This window comes from Strix aluco, chromosome 10, assembly GCF_031877795.1.
Source record: "Strix aluco isolate bStrAlu1 chromosome 10, bStrAlu1.hap1, whole genome shotgun sequence".
NCBI lineage: Eukaryota > Metazoa > Chordata > Aves > Strigiformes > Strigidae > Strix > Strix aluco.
The window spans coordinates 5,225,447-5,239,132 of NC_133940.1; the positions used below are offsets into that span (position 1 = coordinate 5,225,447).

At 53.4% G+C, this 13,686-nt stretch overlaps 1 protein-coding gene across 1 annotated transcript in view; it reads right to left on the reverse strand.

The window, feature by feature from the left end:
• The window catches only part of LOC141927828 (gamma-aminobutyric acid receptor subunit gamma-4), a 42,883-nt gene extending 29,477 nt beyond the window's left edge, over positions 1-13,406 (reverse strand). Inside the window, exons 1-3 of the mRNA XM_074835123.1 lie at positions 13,007-13,406; positions 7,685-7,833; positions 7,439-7,506 (exon numbers count right to left, since the gene is read on the reverse strand). Coding sequence (XP_074691224.1) covers positions 7,439-7,506; positions 7,685-7,833; positions 13,007-13,062 — 273 coding nt within the window. The 5' untranslated portion in view covers positions 13,063-13,406. The remainder of the gene's footprint in view (positions 1-7,438; positions 7,507-7,684; positions 7,834-13,006) is intronic.
• Positions 13,407-13,686: the final 280 nt, after the last annotated feature.

The window sequence follows — 13,686 nt, forward strand, 5'->3', positions numbered from 1 at the left end:
GACGCTGCAGTTTAAGAAACCTGACCGAGTACAGCCACATTCCCCATTTAGCGTCAGACTGGGGAACACAGATGTTAATTAACTTTAGGGCTTAGCTCTCCAGAAATGCCTCTGAAGAAAAGCACATTTCCCCCCCAGGAGGCCGCTGTCCAGATTTTCATATTTTATTTAACTCCAAATTTTGAAGGCAAAACCCCAGCTTTTTGTTCATCTTCCCTGATAACAGACTCCTTGTGTTTTCTGCACAATAAAAAGCTTATAAATAAAATACCAACATGGATGTCACACAGAAATTATCTGGAGGGGATTAGTGTATGTTCTGGATAATAAAAGGAGCCAGTTGAATTATTCATAGTGAATAAATCAGCCCTTTTCCGGTTTGGGAGCAGACCCTGAAACTTGCGGAAGCTCTTGGGATACGTTCAGGATGGGAATAACTAATTTATTTCATTAGACCTTCTGTTGCGGTTCGTGATTTGTCCCACAAGTCACACATGATTGGTGCTATTCCTCAGCGGCCTCGTGATTTTTTTTTTATTTAAGGCAATGACAAACAATGGCTACAGGACGGCTGCTGCCCTTCCCCGTGTACCTGACCTCAACGCCGTGCGAACACGAGCAGCTCTGTGAGGAGCAGACCGTCCCCTAGCACTTGGGCACACAGGAATGGGTTCAGGTGACCGTTCCCGAACATCAAGGAATCAAGAGATATAAGCACTCTCCAAGCAAATGAGTATTTGGGAAGATGTTATAAATGCACCACCAGCTCCAGCAGCGCTGAGCCATCACTCAGGCACGGAAACTAACAGCCAGAAAAAGCACTGGGGCCCTTAGTGAGCAATACCCATTTCCCAACACTTTAAACTTCTACGATATGCATCTTTATCAGGGACCAAAACGTGACCTAGCTCATTATGTGAGCGCGTGTCCTGTGCAACTTCAGTAGATTTATGCTGATGCCTGACTCTTGCTGCACCCCAGGCAGGCCAAGAAGAGCGTGCAGTCCTTGGCAGAGCATTGCGACATGCTTCGAGCATTGCAATCCGCCCTGGAAGCGGGTGCATCTGGGCCATTGCCTCCTAGACAGATGATTTGTGAAGCATTTTTAAGTCCTTTCAGTTGAGAAGTGCTGTGCAACTGCTGGAGTCTATTATTATCAGGGAAGAAGGGGGGGGGGGGGTAACAAATTTCTTTTACCTATAGGCTTATCTTGTGCTCCAGAGCAACATATTCAAGCATTTTAAAAAGTGTGCCATTTTCATTTCATTTCCTTCCTACTTATTCCAAAGCAGCCAAAGCTAAGTATAATCAAGACTTAAGTGTTCCTCAGAGCCAGACAATTATTACCGGTCTCGGTTTCCCCATCTATTAAGAAGAAACGAAGATATTAACCCAAGCCTTGCAGTGGGACACCAGGGCTGTAACCCAAGGCTTCCCGCCGTGGCTCCCACACTAAGTGCCTTCCGACAAAGCACAGCCGCCGTTCTTCGGGATGCGGCTCCGCTTCCGTGTGGAGACGCCTCAAACTGCCAAAGGGCTCCCTGACAAGGGCGGCTTAGCCCCGTTAGGGCTTTTGTGGAGCCTGGCTCCTCTCTTGGGGATCGTTGCCCTGCTGCTGGGATAGCTCAGCCGTTCAGAAGCAGCTGCCGGCTTGCTGCTCACTCCGATAACATGACATCGATGGGGATTGTACTCAGAGAGCTGCGACTCAGCAGCTCAGCCACCCGCAGCTCTGCGTGGGGAGGAAGCAATCCTTGGAAGAGGGTTGTGCGGGCAGCCACTGCCTCCCTGCACCCACGAGCAAAGACAAGAGTGCCCCAGGTCCCCAGGCTGCCTTTGTCAGAGCAGCCCCCTTCCTCACCGCTACTCCCTGTCAGCTTTAACTTTGAAAGCTAAACCTCCCTCCCTGGCTCCTCGAGATTTACATGAAAGCAGTCAGTGGGGAGTTCTCTTCATTCATGCTGGGCTTATACTTCTAAATTATAAAGTGTGTCAAATGAGGATTTAATTTATATTTAACAAGACAACGTTTGTAAATTAATTATTCATCAGCTGATAACAAATAAACATTTCCCCCTTCCCTCCCTCCCTCCCCATTTTTCACAGTGTTTTCACGAATGCACCATACATGCAAATCTATTAAATCTATTCTGCAGTACTTCAGACGTGGGAAAATATGTTCTTCATCCTCAATTTCGTTAGTGTGTTGCATGGTAACTAATGCAGCCAGGCACAGCATTATGAATTTAATAGTGCGCAGCATCTCCTTCCTAAGCAGGGAAGGGGGGAATATTCAACACGTGTATTTGGACGTAACCTCTTCAGGTTCCAGTCCCTTGCTCACAGGCAGAAATAAGAAAATGATTTGCTGTAATGATGGAGGCAGGAGCTTAGCCCTATCCCCTGGAAATCACAGGCACTTCAGAGGCAGCAGAATCTGTCCCCTGGTGAATGACAGAGGCCAGTTTTGCTCTTTCCATCTTTATTATCATTAAGTAATGAGATGGAGGTGGTGCACAAACCCGGCAGAAGAGCTGTCAGCGAGTTTTGCTACAGAATCGGGCACACACGGGCATCTCCTCGTGCATACCGAAGAGAGGAGTCTCCAGCATCTAAACGAGCCCTGACTGCACCGCCTCTGACCCCAGACACCTGAAGCAGGTAACCAAGGCAGGTCCCTGGATGAGTGGCACATCTCCACTCACTTCGGCCAGGAGGCCACCACAGTGTTTGAGCTGGGTTCTCAGCGTTCAACAACTCGAGCCTCACGCTTGGTTGTGTGCAAAATAGGAAGAAAAGAACATTCAGCTCTGACCTCTGGGAGGAACCTAAGAAGCTCTGGGCAGGACTTGCTCCATTCCCAAGCCCGGAGCCATGCTGGTTCTCATGGACACTTCATGGACATTCTGAGGACTGAAAGACACTCAGCCCCAATAGTTGGCAACCGCTTTACTTCTACAGCATCATTTCCTGAGAGTTAAGCATCCCTGAAGGAAGGTGCCCTTAACACCAGTTAAAGCTATAACCTATAGAAATTGTGACATTACAAGACAAAACCAGGAGCAAATCCCTCCGGCAAACAACCAGTCAGCAAAAAATTTGAACCAAGTCTCCGCCATTGGCCCCTGTTGCTGCAGCCCTCCCTGGCACCTCTTCCCACAAACATGCTTGGAGAACCAAGGTGGGTCTTTACACCAGACTCAACTTAGTGATAAGCCAAGGACACCTAAACACTGTCTGTGCTAATGGGAATCTAATTGGGCATCCAGATCTGCGACACAGCTTGGAAAGCGGCCACGCTGTGGGCGATAACTCATCTGGCTTGAGGTGCTGCTGGCCGGCACCCAGCGGCAGCAGGCAGCTCTGGAAGGGCTCGTGGCCAAGCGCATCCTTTCCCTGATGGTGTAAACACAGCTTTCTACTGCCCTGAGAAGTGCCAAGTGCCCCAGTTCCACCCAAAAACAACAGGTTCGTGGCGATGGGGAGGAAATCCCAATCCATGCAGTGACAGGGGCAAACAGCTGTGGGACCTGATGGTCCTACTTTTCTGCATTCTTTTCTCTCTCAGCCCGTCCTCTTTCAACCAAGCCCCATCCCACTTCTATCATTTAACAATCTCCTAGCTTTATTTCTGGTTACTGCCACATTTGGCTGGCAGAGCACAAGAGGGTCCTTTCCCCAGGGAGGAGAGAATGTAAAATTTGCTCAGCTACCTAAATGGGAAACAAGACTGCCATTCTAGTCGACAAAACATACCACGAAATCACTTTACATTTCTTCCCCCTCCAAACCTGACCGCCTTCTGCCGACTCCTGACTGTTAATGTTATTTTATGACAAGTGATTGATGAGGGTGATGCAGAATTCACACCCAGCACAGGGCATTTTTCAAATAACCTATTCATTTTTAAGGACCGGAATCAGTTTTGTATCCTGACATGATTTATCATTTGGAGGTTGAGCAGTGGCTATGCAGGGCCAGCTTCCAAGCCCTGACAGAGCATCACCAGGCTGAAGGCAGCAGTTAGTAGTTAACCCTTTGAGGGGTGAGCAGAAGGTCACAGGACACCAGTATTCAACCTGCATTGCTTAAGTTGAAGCCGCCTGTTCCACCAGCATGTCAGGCCGTCCTACAGCCTTCAGCTTCAGATGCACAGACCATGCTGGTCCAAGCTAATAGCCACAGTAATGCTGCTATCTTTCTTAAAAGCAGAACTAGGATTTATCTTCTACACAGCCTGGCTACATGAAGAAATACTTATGTAAGACTCTGTCATCACAATGCACCTAGAAGAGATCAATGGGACATTTCCCCTCTAGTGGGCCTTCCAGCCTACATGAGCCTCTGTGTCTGCAGCAGAGAGATATCTCACCATGGGCTCAGGAGACATCTAGCTCTGCATCAAATTCTGGTTCCTTTCTCTCGGAAACGTGTATTTCCTCAAGTTGTGCATGGGAAAAGGGAAAGATCAGGCAGGTAGGACAGGCCTGACAGGTGGGAGAAGGCAGGGCTTCTCAGGCTGGGAGAAGCTGTATAAAAAGGGACAAAATGGGAATGACAGGTCCCCAGCAAAGACAATCTGTATCATGTGTTTGATGCCAGCCTGCCAATGGCTGGCATGACCCACAGAATGACTTAATTCACTGCATCAGCATGGAAAAGCAAACAAACACGAAACAAGTGGGCAAAGCAGCCAATTCTAGAGGTGACACTGTGGCAGCTTTGTCACAGCCCTTTTCTCTTGCTTCAGGAGACACTACAGCAGGATGCACCCTCTCTCATGAGCAGGGGGGCGTATTCAGAGTACAGATGGCAGAAAGCTGCCATCCAAGGCTACAAGACCTGGGTCTAGCTGTCCTCAGTACCTTTAATATCAGCCCAGCATCTCAGGGGGAAAGGTTTTAAAGCTCACGGGCATCACAGATTCAAGCTTAGGAAGTTACCTAAGGGGACGGGGAAGGAGAGATGTCCATAGAGAGTCTACCTGGGGAGTCATATGGAAGTGTCTTCAGATCACTGGTGACTGTTGGGACCCAAGAAGAACCCCTGGACTTGTAGCATCTGGGCACTTTGGAGAGACAGTGCAGCCAGTTGTGACTGATGCCACAAGATCCCTCAACTGTCTCTGCGCTGAGTGGCTTCCTCCCCTGCCTGAGCAGCTCCTTGCCATGCCATTCCCACAAACAGCAGTACCTTCCGCAGGTGGGAAGGCTGCAGATGGGTAGATCAGCCCTGTGGCAGCAGCTTCCCCCACCGAGCCCTGTAGGCAATTCCAAGTGCCAGTCTTGCTGTCACACTCCCAGCTCACATTAAGTGTGCTGGCACCCCCTGGGATCCTGTGCAGTCCTGCAGCCCCACCTCATGAAGCGTAAAAGCTTCTGCTGACTCTTAGAAAGAGCTAAACACGTGGCTTGAGCTGCTCTAGGAATGGTCAGGGCTGTCTTCAGCAGCACCCTCCCATATGATTCTCTAGTGTCTAGTAAGAGTTGGGTTCACACAACAGTTTTTCCCCTCAGTGGGGATGGCTGTTGTCACTGCATCTTGTTTTCACAAAAATACTGGAGATGCTGAATATGCCTGAAGCTCCTGTACCTGCAGCCATATATGGTTGGTATTAGCCCAGTGGATCTAAAATACTGAAAGACTGGGGTGGACGTACGTACGTTCTCACATACCCATCACCATGGCATAAGCTGTGTTTCTTAGGAAACCAGACTAGCAGCAGTGCCTGGTATCTCTGTTTAGGAGAAGAGATGAACTCTGGATGCAAGACTGGATTTTATAAGCCACTTCCTACTGCTACCACCTGCATGGCTATGCAGTGCTCCTGCGACAGGGAGGAGAGCAGAGCTTCCAGCAGGGGTGCAAAGGGGTAAAGTAAATGGACGAGAAGGAAGGAGAAGGAATGACGATGTGCACTGTGGTTTTGCATGGTTTTCTTGGCATATCCTTGGGCACTGCAAAGCAGATGGGACAGCCACCTATGACATGACTCTTATGCTCTACCTCCAGGCACAGCAGTGACACTACGCAGCCCCTGCACCCTTTTCCCCACACTGCTGCTCTTACATCGCTGTGGCTTCACGTCCACACACCCGCACGAGATGGAGGAGCTTGCGGTATCTGCTGGCAGCCAGGGATGACATCCACATGGCTTGGGCTTGGTTCTCCTCCTGGAGGTCGGGCTCACAGAAACAAGGAAAGGAAATTGTTTTGCCTTGAGGCCATCCCTGCTGGTGCCCTCATCGTGCAAGCGAGTGCCCAGCCAGGTGCCCGTCTGGTGGCTTGTGAGCAGGCGCTGCTCGGAGGCACATGCTCAGCGGTGGCCAGTCAGAAGGGCTGCTTCAAAATGCTTTCTGGAGTGGAAGTGGTTCTACAACTACAATGCCATCCCTCCATCCCCAGAGGGGTTTGTTCAGTGGAAATTTTCTACTTGGGAAACCAAAAATAACATGCCCATCCCAAGAACTTTCTTTTTTTGGTTTAAGGGGGCTGGTTTTGTTTCTGCTCTGTTTTGCATCGAGAGAGACAAGAAAAGCCAAACTGTCCTGGCTGTACCTCTCCTTTGTCCTCTCCACTCCACTGCCCAGTGGACCAAAGAAGTCTTTCAAAACCTGACAGCAGTCAGGTTTGTTTCTTGCTAAAAAAGAGTTAAAAATTACTTCACAGAGAAAATAAGAATGGCAGTTTCCTGTGAAAAATAAATAATCAACAGTTGTTCTCCAGTGCATGGCCTGGAGGCTCTTCAGACCAAAGAGCAGCTCTCTTGAGTGTCTCTGCAGCTCCTGGTACAGTGGGGTTCTGAGCCATGAGCTACTGTCACAGATGTGGTGGCATCAATCTAAGGTGCTATGTACCGAAGAAGAGCCATTGGACCCAAGGCACCCTCCTTGTCCCTCTACAGCACTGCAGGCCAGGCCTGGGCACCCAACTTTCACACTATCAGACCATTGCCATGGAAACCATCTCCAGATACCTATTTCAGTCCTCCTGGGAAGCGCGCTGCTCCCCCTCCCAGCCACCACCACGCTGGCTAAGCCAGGGTGGTGCAACTTGCCTTGAGCATCCCGGTGCCCACACGCTTCCCAGGCAGGAGAGGGCAAAGCCACCAGGCAGAGGTGTCTGTCTACACATTGCCAGTGGAGACAGCAGCATCATCCTCCTCCTTGGGCTTGTGATCATGCTGAGCTCACCAAGGGCACTTGAAAATGTTGCTCCTAACCAGGGATGGCTGTCAAGCCTTTCTACCTCCAGCTATCAGCAGGTCAGAGCACCTCTTCCCAAGGGCAAGGAGACAAATCCACCTCCTCTCATGACTATACCACCTTCACACCATGTCTAGCCAGCATGATGCAACCTGCCAGCAGCACTGGGCCAGCCACCTCCCATGCCCTCCACTGCAGCAATCCCACAACCCTGCAGCAACAGCACCACTCACCATCTGGATGACAGACACTGGCCCGATGCTGTTCACGTAGATATCCACATCAATAAACGTGGGCTTGACTGTAAAGAAAATAAAATAGGTACAGATGAGCTGGGGCTAGGATCATTTGTGAAGGGCTGAGGACAAGGGGAGCATCTGGGATCAGCATGGCTCCATCTCACAAAAGCATGGAAAACACAAGACACAGCCAGGCCTGGTCACCACTGGTGACCACAGGGAGCTTCAGGGGACACTTACTGCCAATGTCAGGCCTCAGCTTGTTGTCGTAGTTCTTCAGCAGCGAGTTGAGGATCTGCGTGGCATCGGTCTCCTGTGCCTTGGGGGTGAGGACCCAGGTTTTATTGATGCTGAGGTAATCATAATCATATTCCTCTGTGCTCTCACACCTGGAGCAGAGAGACAAAAGAGGAGAGACATCACTGTGGCAGCACTCTGGTGCTCCGTGGGAGTAGGGGCACAGCTGGGTTTCAGATATAGTAAAGGAAGAGGATGCAGTGCTGCTAAAAGGCAGAACATAAGGAGCTCAGGGACCTCCTCTCAGCCATGCTGCTAAGAAGACACAACTCACCTGGTGCCTTTGCTCATTTCAGGGTCCCCAGACATGCCACCAGTGGTCAGGACTAGTAGGCATGGGGTGCTCCTCATCCTCCCAGCTCCCTTTGGAGACGCACTGCTCATCCCCAAAGCGTGGGAGCCACTCCCTGCCCTCCTCTGCCATGTTCCTGCCCATCCGCCTCCTGGCCCTCCCCTGCCACCAGCAGTTCCTGCTCCCGGAGCTGCCTGTTAACCCCAAATACCTCAGTTGCTCTGCCTGCTACCTTTCTGTAAACAGCGATGACGCTTCCTCTGCAGAAGAAGACAGTGACCAAATAGCATTTTTGGGGAGCAAGGCATTTACAATAAAAGCATTTCAGAGAAAAGAAGTCCTAAAACCACCAAGCAGGTAGCATACAGTTCTGGCTTGCCAGGAACCCAGCCATCTGTCCTGCGCAGATCCTCCAAAATTAGAGCCTTATGCAAACTCCTCTGTCCTCAGGCCAAGACCTGCCACAGCCCGTTCTCTATATTCACCAACCCTTCTTCCCCAGCCTTTGGCGCGAGCTCCCATTTAAAGATGCTCCATCTTCCTGATCTTCCAGTTCCAAGCCAGGCAAGGAAAGCTTGCATCCTCCTTTGGACACGATCCACTTAACAACAGCTTCTCCCACCACCTTTCTAAACCTTTTGCACCCCTCCCTTTTCCTAAAGGAGTTTTCCTAAACCCTCTAATTAAATTAGGTCCACATGGTCACCCGGGAAATTCTAACCGCCTGCTGCTGCTCTGGGCAGCTCATTCACAAGATTGTCCCCGGAATGACACAGCCATATGTGGGAGAGGACGCCGAGCAATCCCGCACCCGGCACACCCCCCTGAACGTCTGCCATGTCAGTGTGTCACCGGCTCCAGCGCCAGAAGGGGTCTCGCAGCAGGAGCTGCCACTGTGTTGACACTTCCCAGCTGGAGCCTCCAGCTTGGAGGTGCCGTTAGGCTCCACCAATACACATCTCCCTTCGGTGCCTGGGCAGGCAGAGCCTGGCAAAGGTACTTGAAGGGGGAAAAAAGGCATTAAATTGACATGTTGCAGTCAATTTATCAGATGCTTCTCTTTTAAAACCCCAGATAGAACTTGCTTTCACAATCACTTTAAAGCTCTTTGCATCTCCTCAGTTTTCAGGCACCGGGATGTGTGCCCCGACAAGGGCTGGGTTGTGTGCAGCTGCGTTAGGTACTGGTTCATCAGCTTGTTTCCTGTCTGATTGCACTGCACTTTCTAACGATGCTTAAGGAGGTCTTAAGCAACACTGTCAGGATGCACTTCCCTATGCGAGCAGCTGCAGCCAGGGCTCACCTGGCTGTCGAAATGCAGCCGAGCAGGCAGCTCTGTGGCATCCAGCAGCTGCAGGAGGCTCCGGGACCACCACTGCGCCCACCCGAAAGCTGGCCAGAGCTGAAATCTGGAGCTGGCCCCGCTCCTACAGGGCACAAAGAGGGACACGTGTCTGCCAACAGCCCAGCTCAGGCCAGGGGAAAGCAATCCTATCTGCCTTCCCTTGCTGCCAGTGTTTTGGGCGATGCAGGCTGCCTTTAGCAGAGTGAGAAGAAGCTACTCCAAAACCTTCTCTCAGTGTTCCATTGACCCTACTTGAAGTCAGCCCAAGACAGCTCACCTGCCAGCACCCAACGCTGTGTGTCCCACTGCCCTGCCAAAATCCAGTTCCTGCAAGCCGTAAGGCCACAGTAGAGCCCAAAACATCCCTCCAGAGCTGAATAAAACCAGGCTGGTTACTCTGACTTCAGCTTTCTGGCTTCTCACCATTTAGAGTCGCTGATTAACACTCTAAGGCTTGGGGTAGATTTCCAGGGAGTCACATCCCTATTACAGATGCAGTGACACTACCAAAAATATGCTTTTTGCTAATGCAGCTAATCCGGGACTACTAAACCATACTAAGCCATTTTAGCATAAGCAAGCCAGCTATTGCTGGAGAAAATATGCTTTTGCTGGGTGTCTGTGCACACACAGACACACACCAGCTCTTGCTGGTCAGGAGTGTGACCCTCATGCCACCCTGTGCAAGCCCCTGCCTCCTCACCAGTCTCTCCTCCCAGTGGCCCCACTTCAAATCAAGAAGGGAAGAGTCCAACAGCTCTTGCAGAGGAGAGGAATTAAGGTGACGTGTCCATGTCCCCCCCACAGCCGCTAATGGAAATGTCACACCGCAAACTCGCAGTGATCCCCAACGTGCTGGGAACAGCCCGGCGGCTCCGGCTCCTCATGCAACTGGCTTGGTGACAGGGGACAGCCAGTTCTCATATGTCTCCGTGCAGCCAGGAGGAAAGACAGAACCACGTTTCCTCACCTCTGCTTGTTGAAACGTCGAAACACCACTCCTGCGCTCGGCCACAGGGCTGGGACGCAGCCGTGAGCGTGGGCAGGGGGCGGGCAGAGGGGATGACAGCAGGGCAGAGCTGGGGACATTGCGAGGAAACCCCTGGTCTGACAGATGTGGTCGGGGCTGTGGCAGCTCCCGCTGGTGCCCAGAGCAGGAGGCCTGCATGGCAGGGGGGTGTCCTTTTGGATGCGCTCACATATATGGATGGAGTTGGACAACCCTCCTTGGGCAACCCTTGGCATTACAGCAGGACAGCGCTCTGCCTTGCCTCCCTAATTCTGTTTTACTCAAGCAGACACCTGTTTTGCTGAGGTTTCCAAGCACACTGGTGGCCAAAGTAAAAGCCACCCGAAGAGCTGGTGGCTGGCTCCCTCCCCCCAGTGCCCAAGCTGTCTGACAAGGTTTCCCTTGGCAGGAGGAGGGGAAGAGCAACATGTGCCACAAGCCCTTGAAGACACTTCTGCTCCTTGCCTGACCAGGATGCATTCCCACTACTATCTGAGACTGGTAAAATTTTGTACTGAGACCTGCACCCACTGGGGAGGTGACACACACCCTCTCAGCTACCCCTCGCCTGAGTCAGGAGCGTCCCAAAGCAGAGGTAGATACTGGAGCAGATGTCGATGCTGGGGCTGTGATTGTCCAGCCCCTCTGCAGGTGCAGCTTAAAGCCTCTCCTGCTCCCAAGGATCAAACAGCAGTAAAATACAAGAACATTTTTAGCCACCCATCCCACACAGACATTCAGGCAAATTACTCTAAATTAGAAGCAGAATTTAAGGACGAGGGCTCACTAAACTGTATCATACCAGTTTCACATGTGTTTGTACCTCTTCTTTCACATCACACTCCGTGAAGCCCCGATGGTCAAGCCTACACAGCTTCTACCATCTGCCAAGCCCAGCTTTCTGGTGGTGCAATGCTGTGCAGGGATCCTGCCTTCAGGGCTCAGAGTTGGGTGCCTTGGTCCCAGTCGAGGCAGTACCCTGGGGAACACTGGTGAATTAGGCTCTGTGGTGGGGGGCACCATCTGGGGAGTGCTGAGTCACCCAGCACGAAGCATCCAGCCCACTCCAGCACCAGGGCACGGGTCTTGCAGCTTGTGCTGGGAGTTCACACACACGCGGCACCTGAACCGAGCTCCTCACCCCAGCACCCACCATCAACTGTAGGGCGGGCGAGATTCACCCCCCTCCAGCTGCAACCAGGAAAAATGCAGTAAATGCAGGGTAAGACACTGATACAACTTGCTCCTTTCCTCCTTCCTCTCCCACAGGCTTCCTCTCCTGATCCATCACCCCCACAACACGCAGAGATACTGCTCCTGGCAAAGCAGGGCTCAGGGAAGAGAGAGACATGAGGTGCAGGAGGGAAGCTGGGCCAGCTATTGGGGGAAATCTTCCCGCTCAAGGGCATGTGAATACATGATTTCACTGCTCCTCCGTGCGATCGTGCAGCTTAGGACTCACCCTCTCAAAACGCAGTGCTCCTGGCAGTGCGCTGCAGGGGTGGTAGGGCACAGGAGCTGGGGCCACCAGGGACCCCCCTCTCGGCCCTCAAATGCCCCCTGGCCCTGGTGTCGGGGCACGAGCCCGGGGGGTGGCTCTGGCCGCCTCGACCCCAGGAAGGCCAAGCCCTGGAGAAACCGCGGCAGGGACGGACTTTCTGCCTGCACCCGAGGTCGGGAAGCCTCGGCAGAGCAGACCATTAGTAGCAGGATTCATGCTCCCTGTCCCTGACTGCATTTGTAATGGGATTTGATCGGCTTTAAGGCAGCTTATTCTGCCAATTAGCTTCAGCCAGTAAAATCCCTCTTCCCCCGAGCCCTGGGGGCAACAATCTGCTGACAACATGTTCTTTCCCCGATCTAGCCATTAAACTCACCAGCAGGGCTAGGAATTGTAAAAAAAAAAAGGAAAAAGAAACTTGAAAATCCCTTGTGCGTGGGGCCTTTCATCGCTGTTTACAGAGAAGCACTACGAATGCTGGCCCTGGGAGAGAACCGTAATCTGCCAGCCCCACGCCTCCGCTCGCCCGCTCGCCCAGCGTGCCGGTGGCACTGGGCTGGCAGCCGGTAGCCAGGGCTGGGACCTGGGGCCAACCTGTAGAGCGGGGCAGGAGCCCGCGCTGCCCTCCCTCCTCCTTGCCAGGCTGCGAGCCCTGCGGGGGCTGTCGGGGTGCCAGGGGATGGAGTGCAGGGAAAAGGGGGGGGCGAGCTCCTTCCCACCCAGCCTGACTCTGCGTGGAAATGCCCCGGTGATGGATGGAGCCCCCAGGAGGTGCCGAGCTCCCTCTGCTCCTGCTCCGGGCACCCCCAGAGGGGGCTCAGCCCCCGGCAGGATTCAGCCTGCGAGGTGATGGAGAACGGGGTGTCCTCTTGATTGCCGGCATGCGAAGAGGGGGGGAGCCGGGGAGAGCACTAGGTGCTGCCGCGACCAGACCTGATCTTGCCTCGGGGCCGGCTGGAAGGAATCGCTGGGGGCACAGAGGTGCCCAGACCCCCGCTGAAGCCGGGCTGGGGGTGGCGTGGGGAGAGACGCTGTCGTCTCCAGCCCCCTCCCCTCCCATTGCCCCGACGGGTAAACTGAGGAGGGGAGGGGGCGTCCCGGTCGGCGGGGGAGCTCACCTGGCGCGCAGGACCGGCCCGAGGGCCAGGCAGAGCAGCAGCACCGTCCCGGGCATCTCGGCGAGGCGAGGACCGGCCCCGGGGGGGGGGCTCAGCGCGGGGCCGGGGCGGGGGCGGCGGCGGGACCCCCCCGCTGCCCGCTGCGCCGCGCTCCAGCCCCGCCGCCGCCCGCCCGGCTCCGCGCTCCGCGCACCGCTCCGCACCGCCGGGGAGGAAGGGGAAAGTTGGGCATCTCTTCTCCGACTCGGCGGCGGGGAGGGGCTCGGCGCAGGGTCCTACCTCCCCGCGCAGGGGCTGGCTCCCCCCGCGCCCCCCCGAGGGCTGCGCGCCAGCGGGGGGGCGCGCACGGCAGAGTCAAACCCGCGCATCTGCCCGCCGCCCCGCTGCCGGGGAGCGAGCACCGTCAGCTGGTGTAAGGATCTCTCGCTCCCCCTTTGCGTAACGAGGCGCCTGATTTCTCTTAATAGTAGCCTTTTTTTTTTTTTTTTTTTTAAATGCACAACAGTTTTGGGTTTTTTCTTTGAGGAAAAAAAAAAAAAAGAGTGGTTAATTATCGTTAAAATATTCAAGGCGCCAGCCCCTACTGGGCTGAGCTGCGCGGGGGACGCAGCCAGGAGAGGGTCCTTTCCTACCTGTTGGGGCTGCCGTCCCGCAAATAAAAAGGTGGGAGGGTGCGTGGG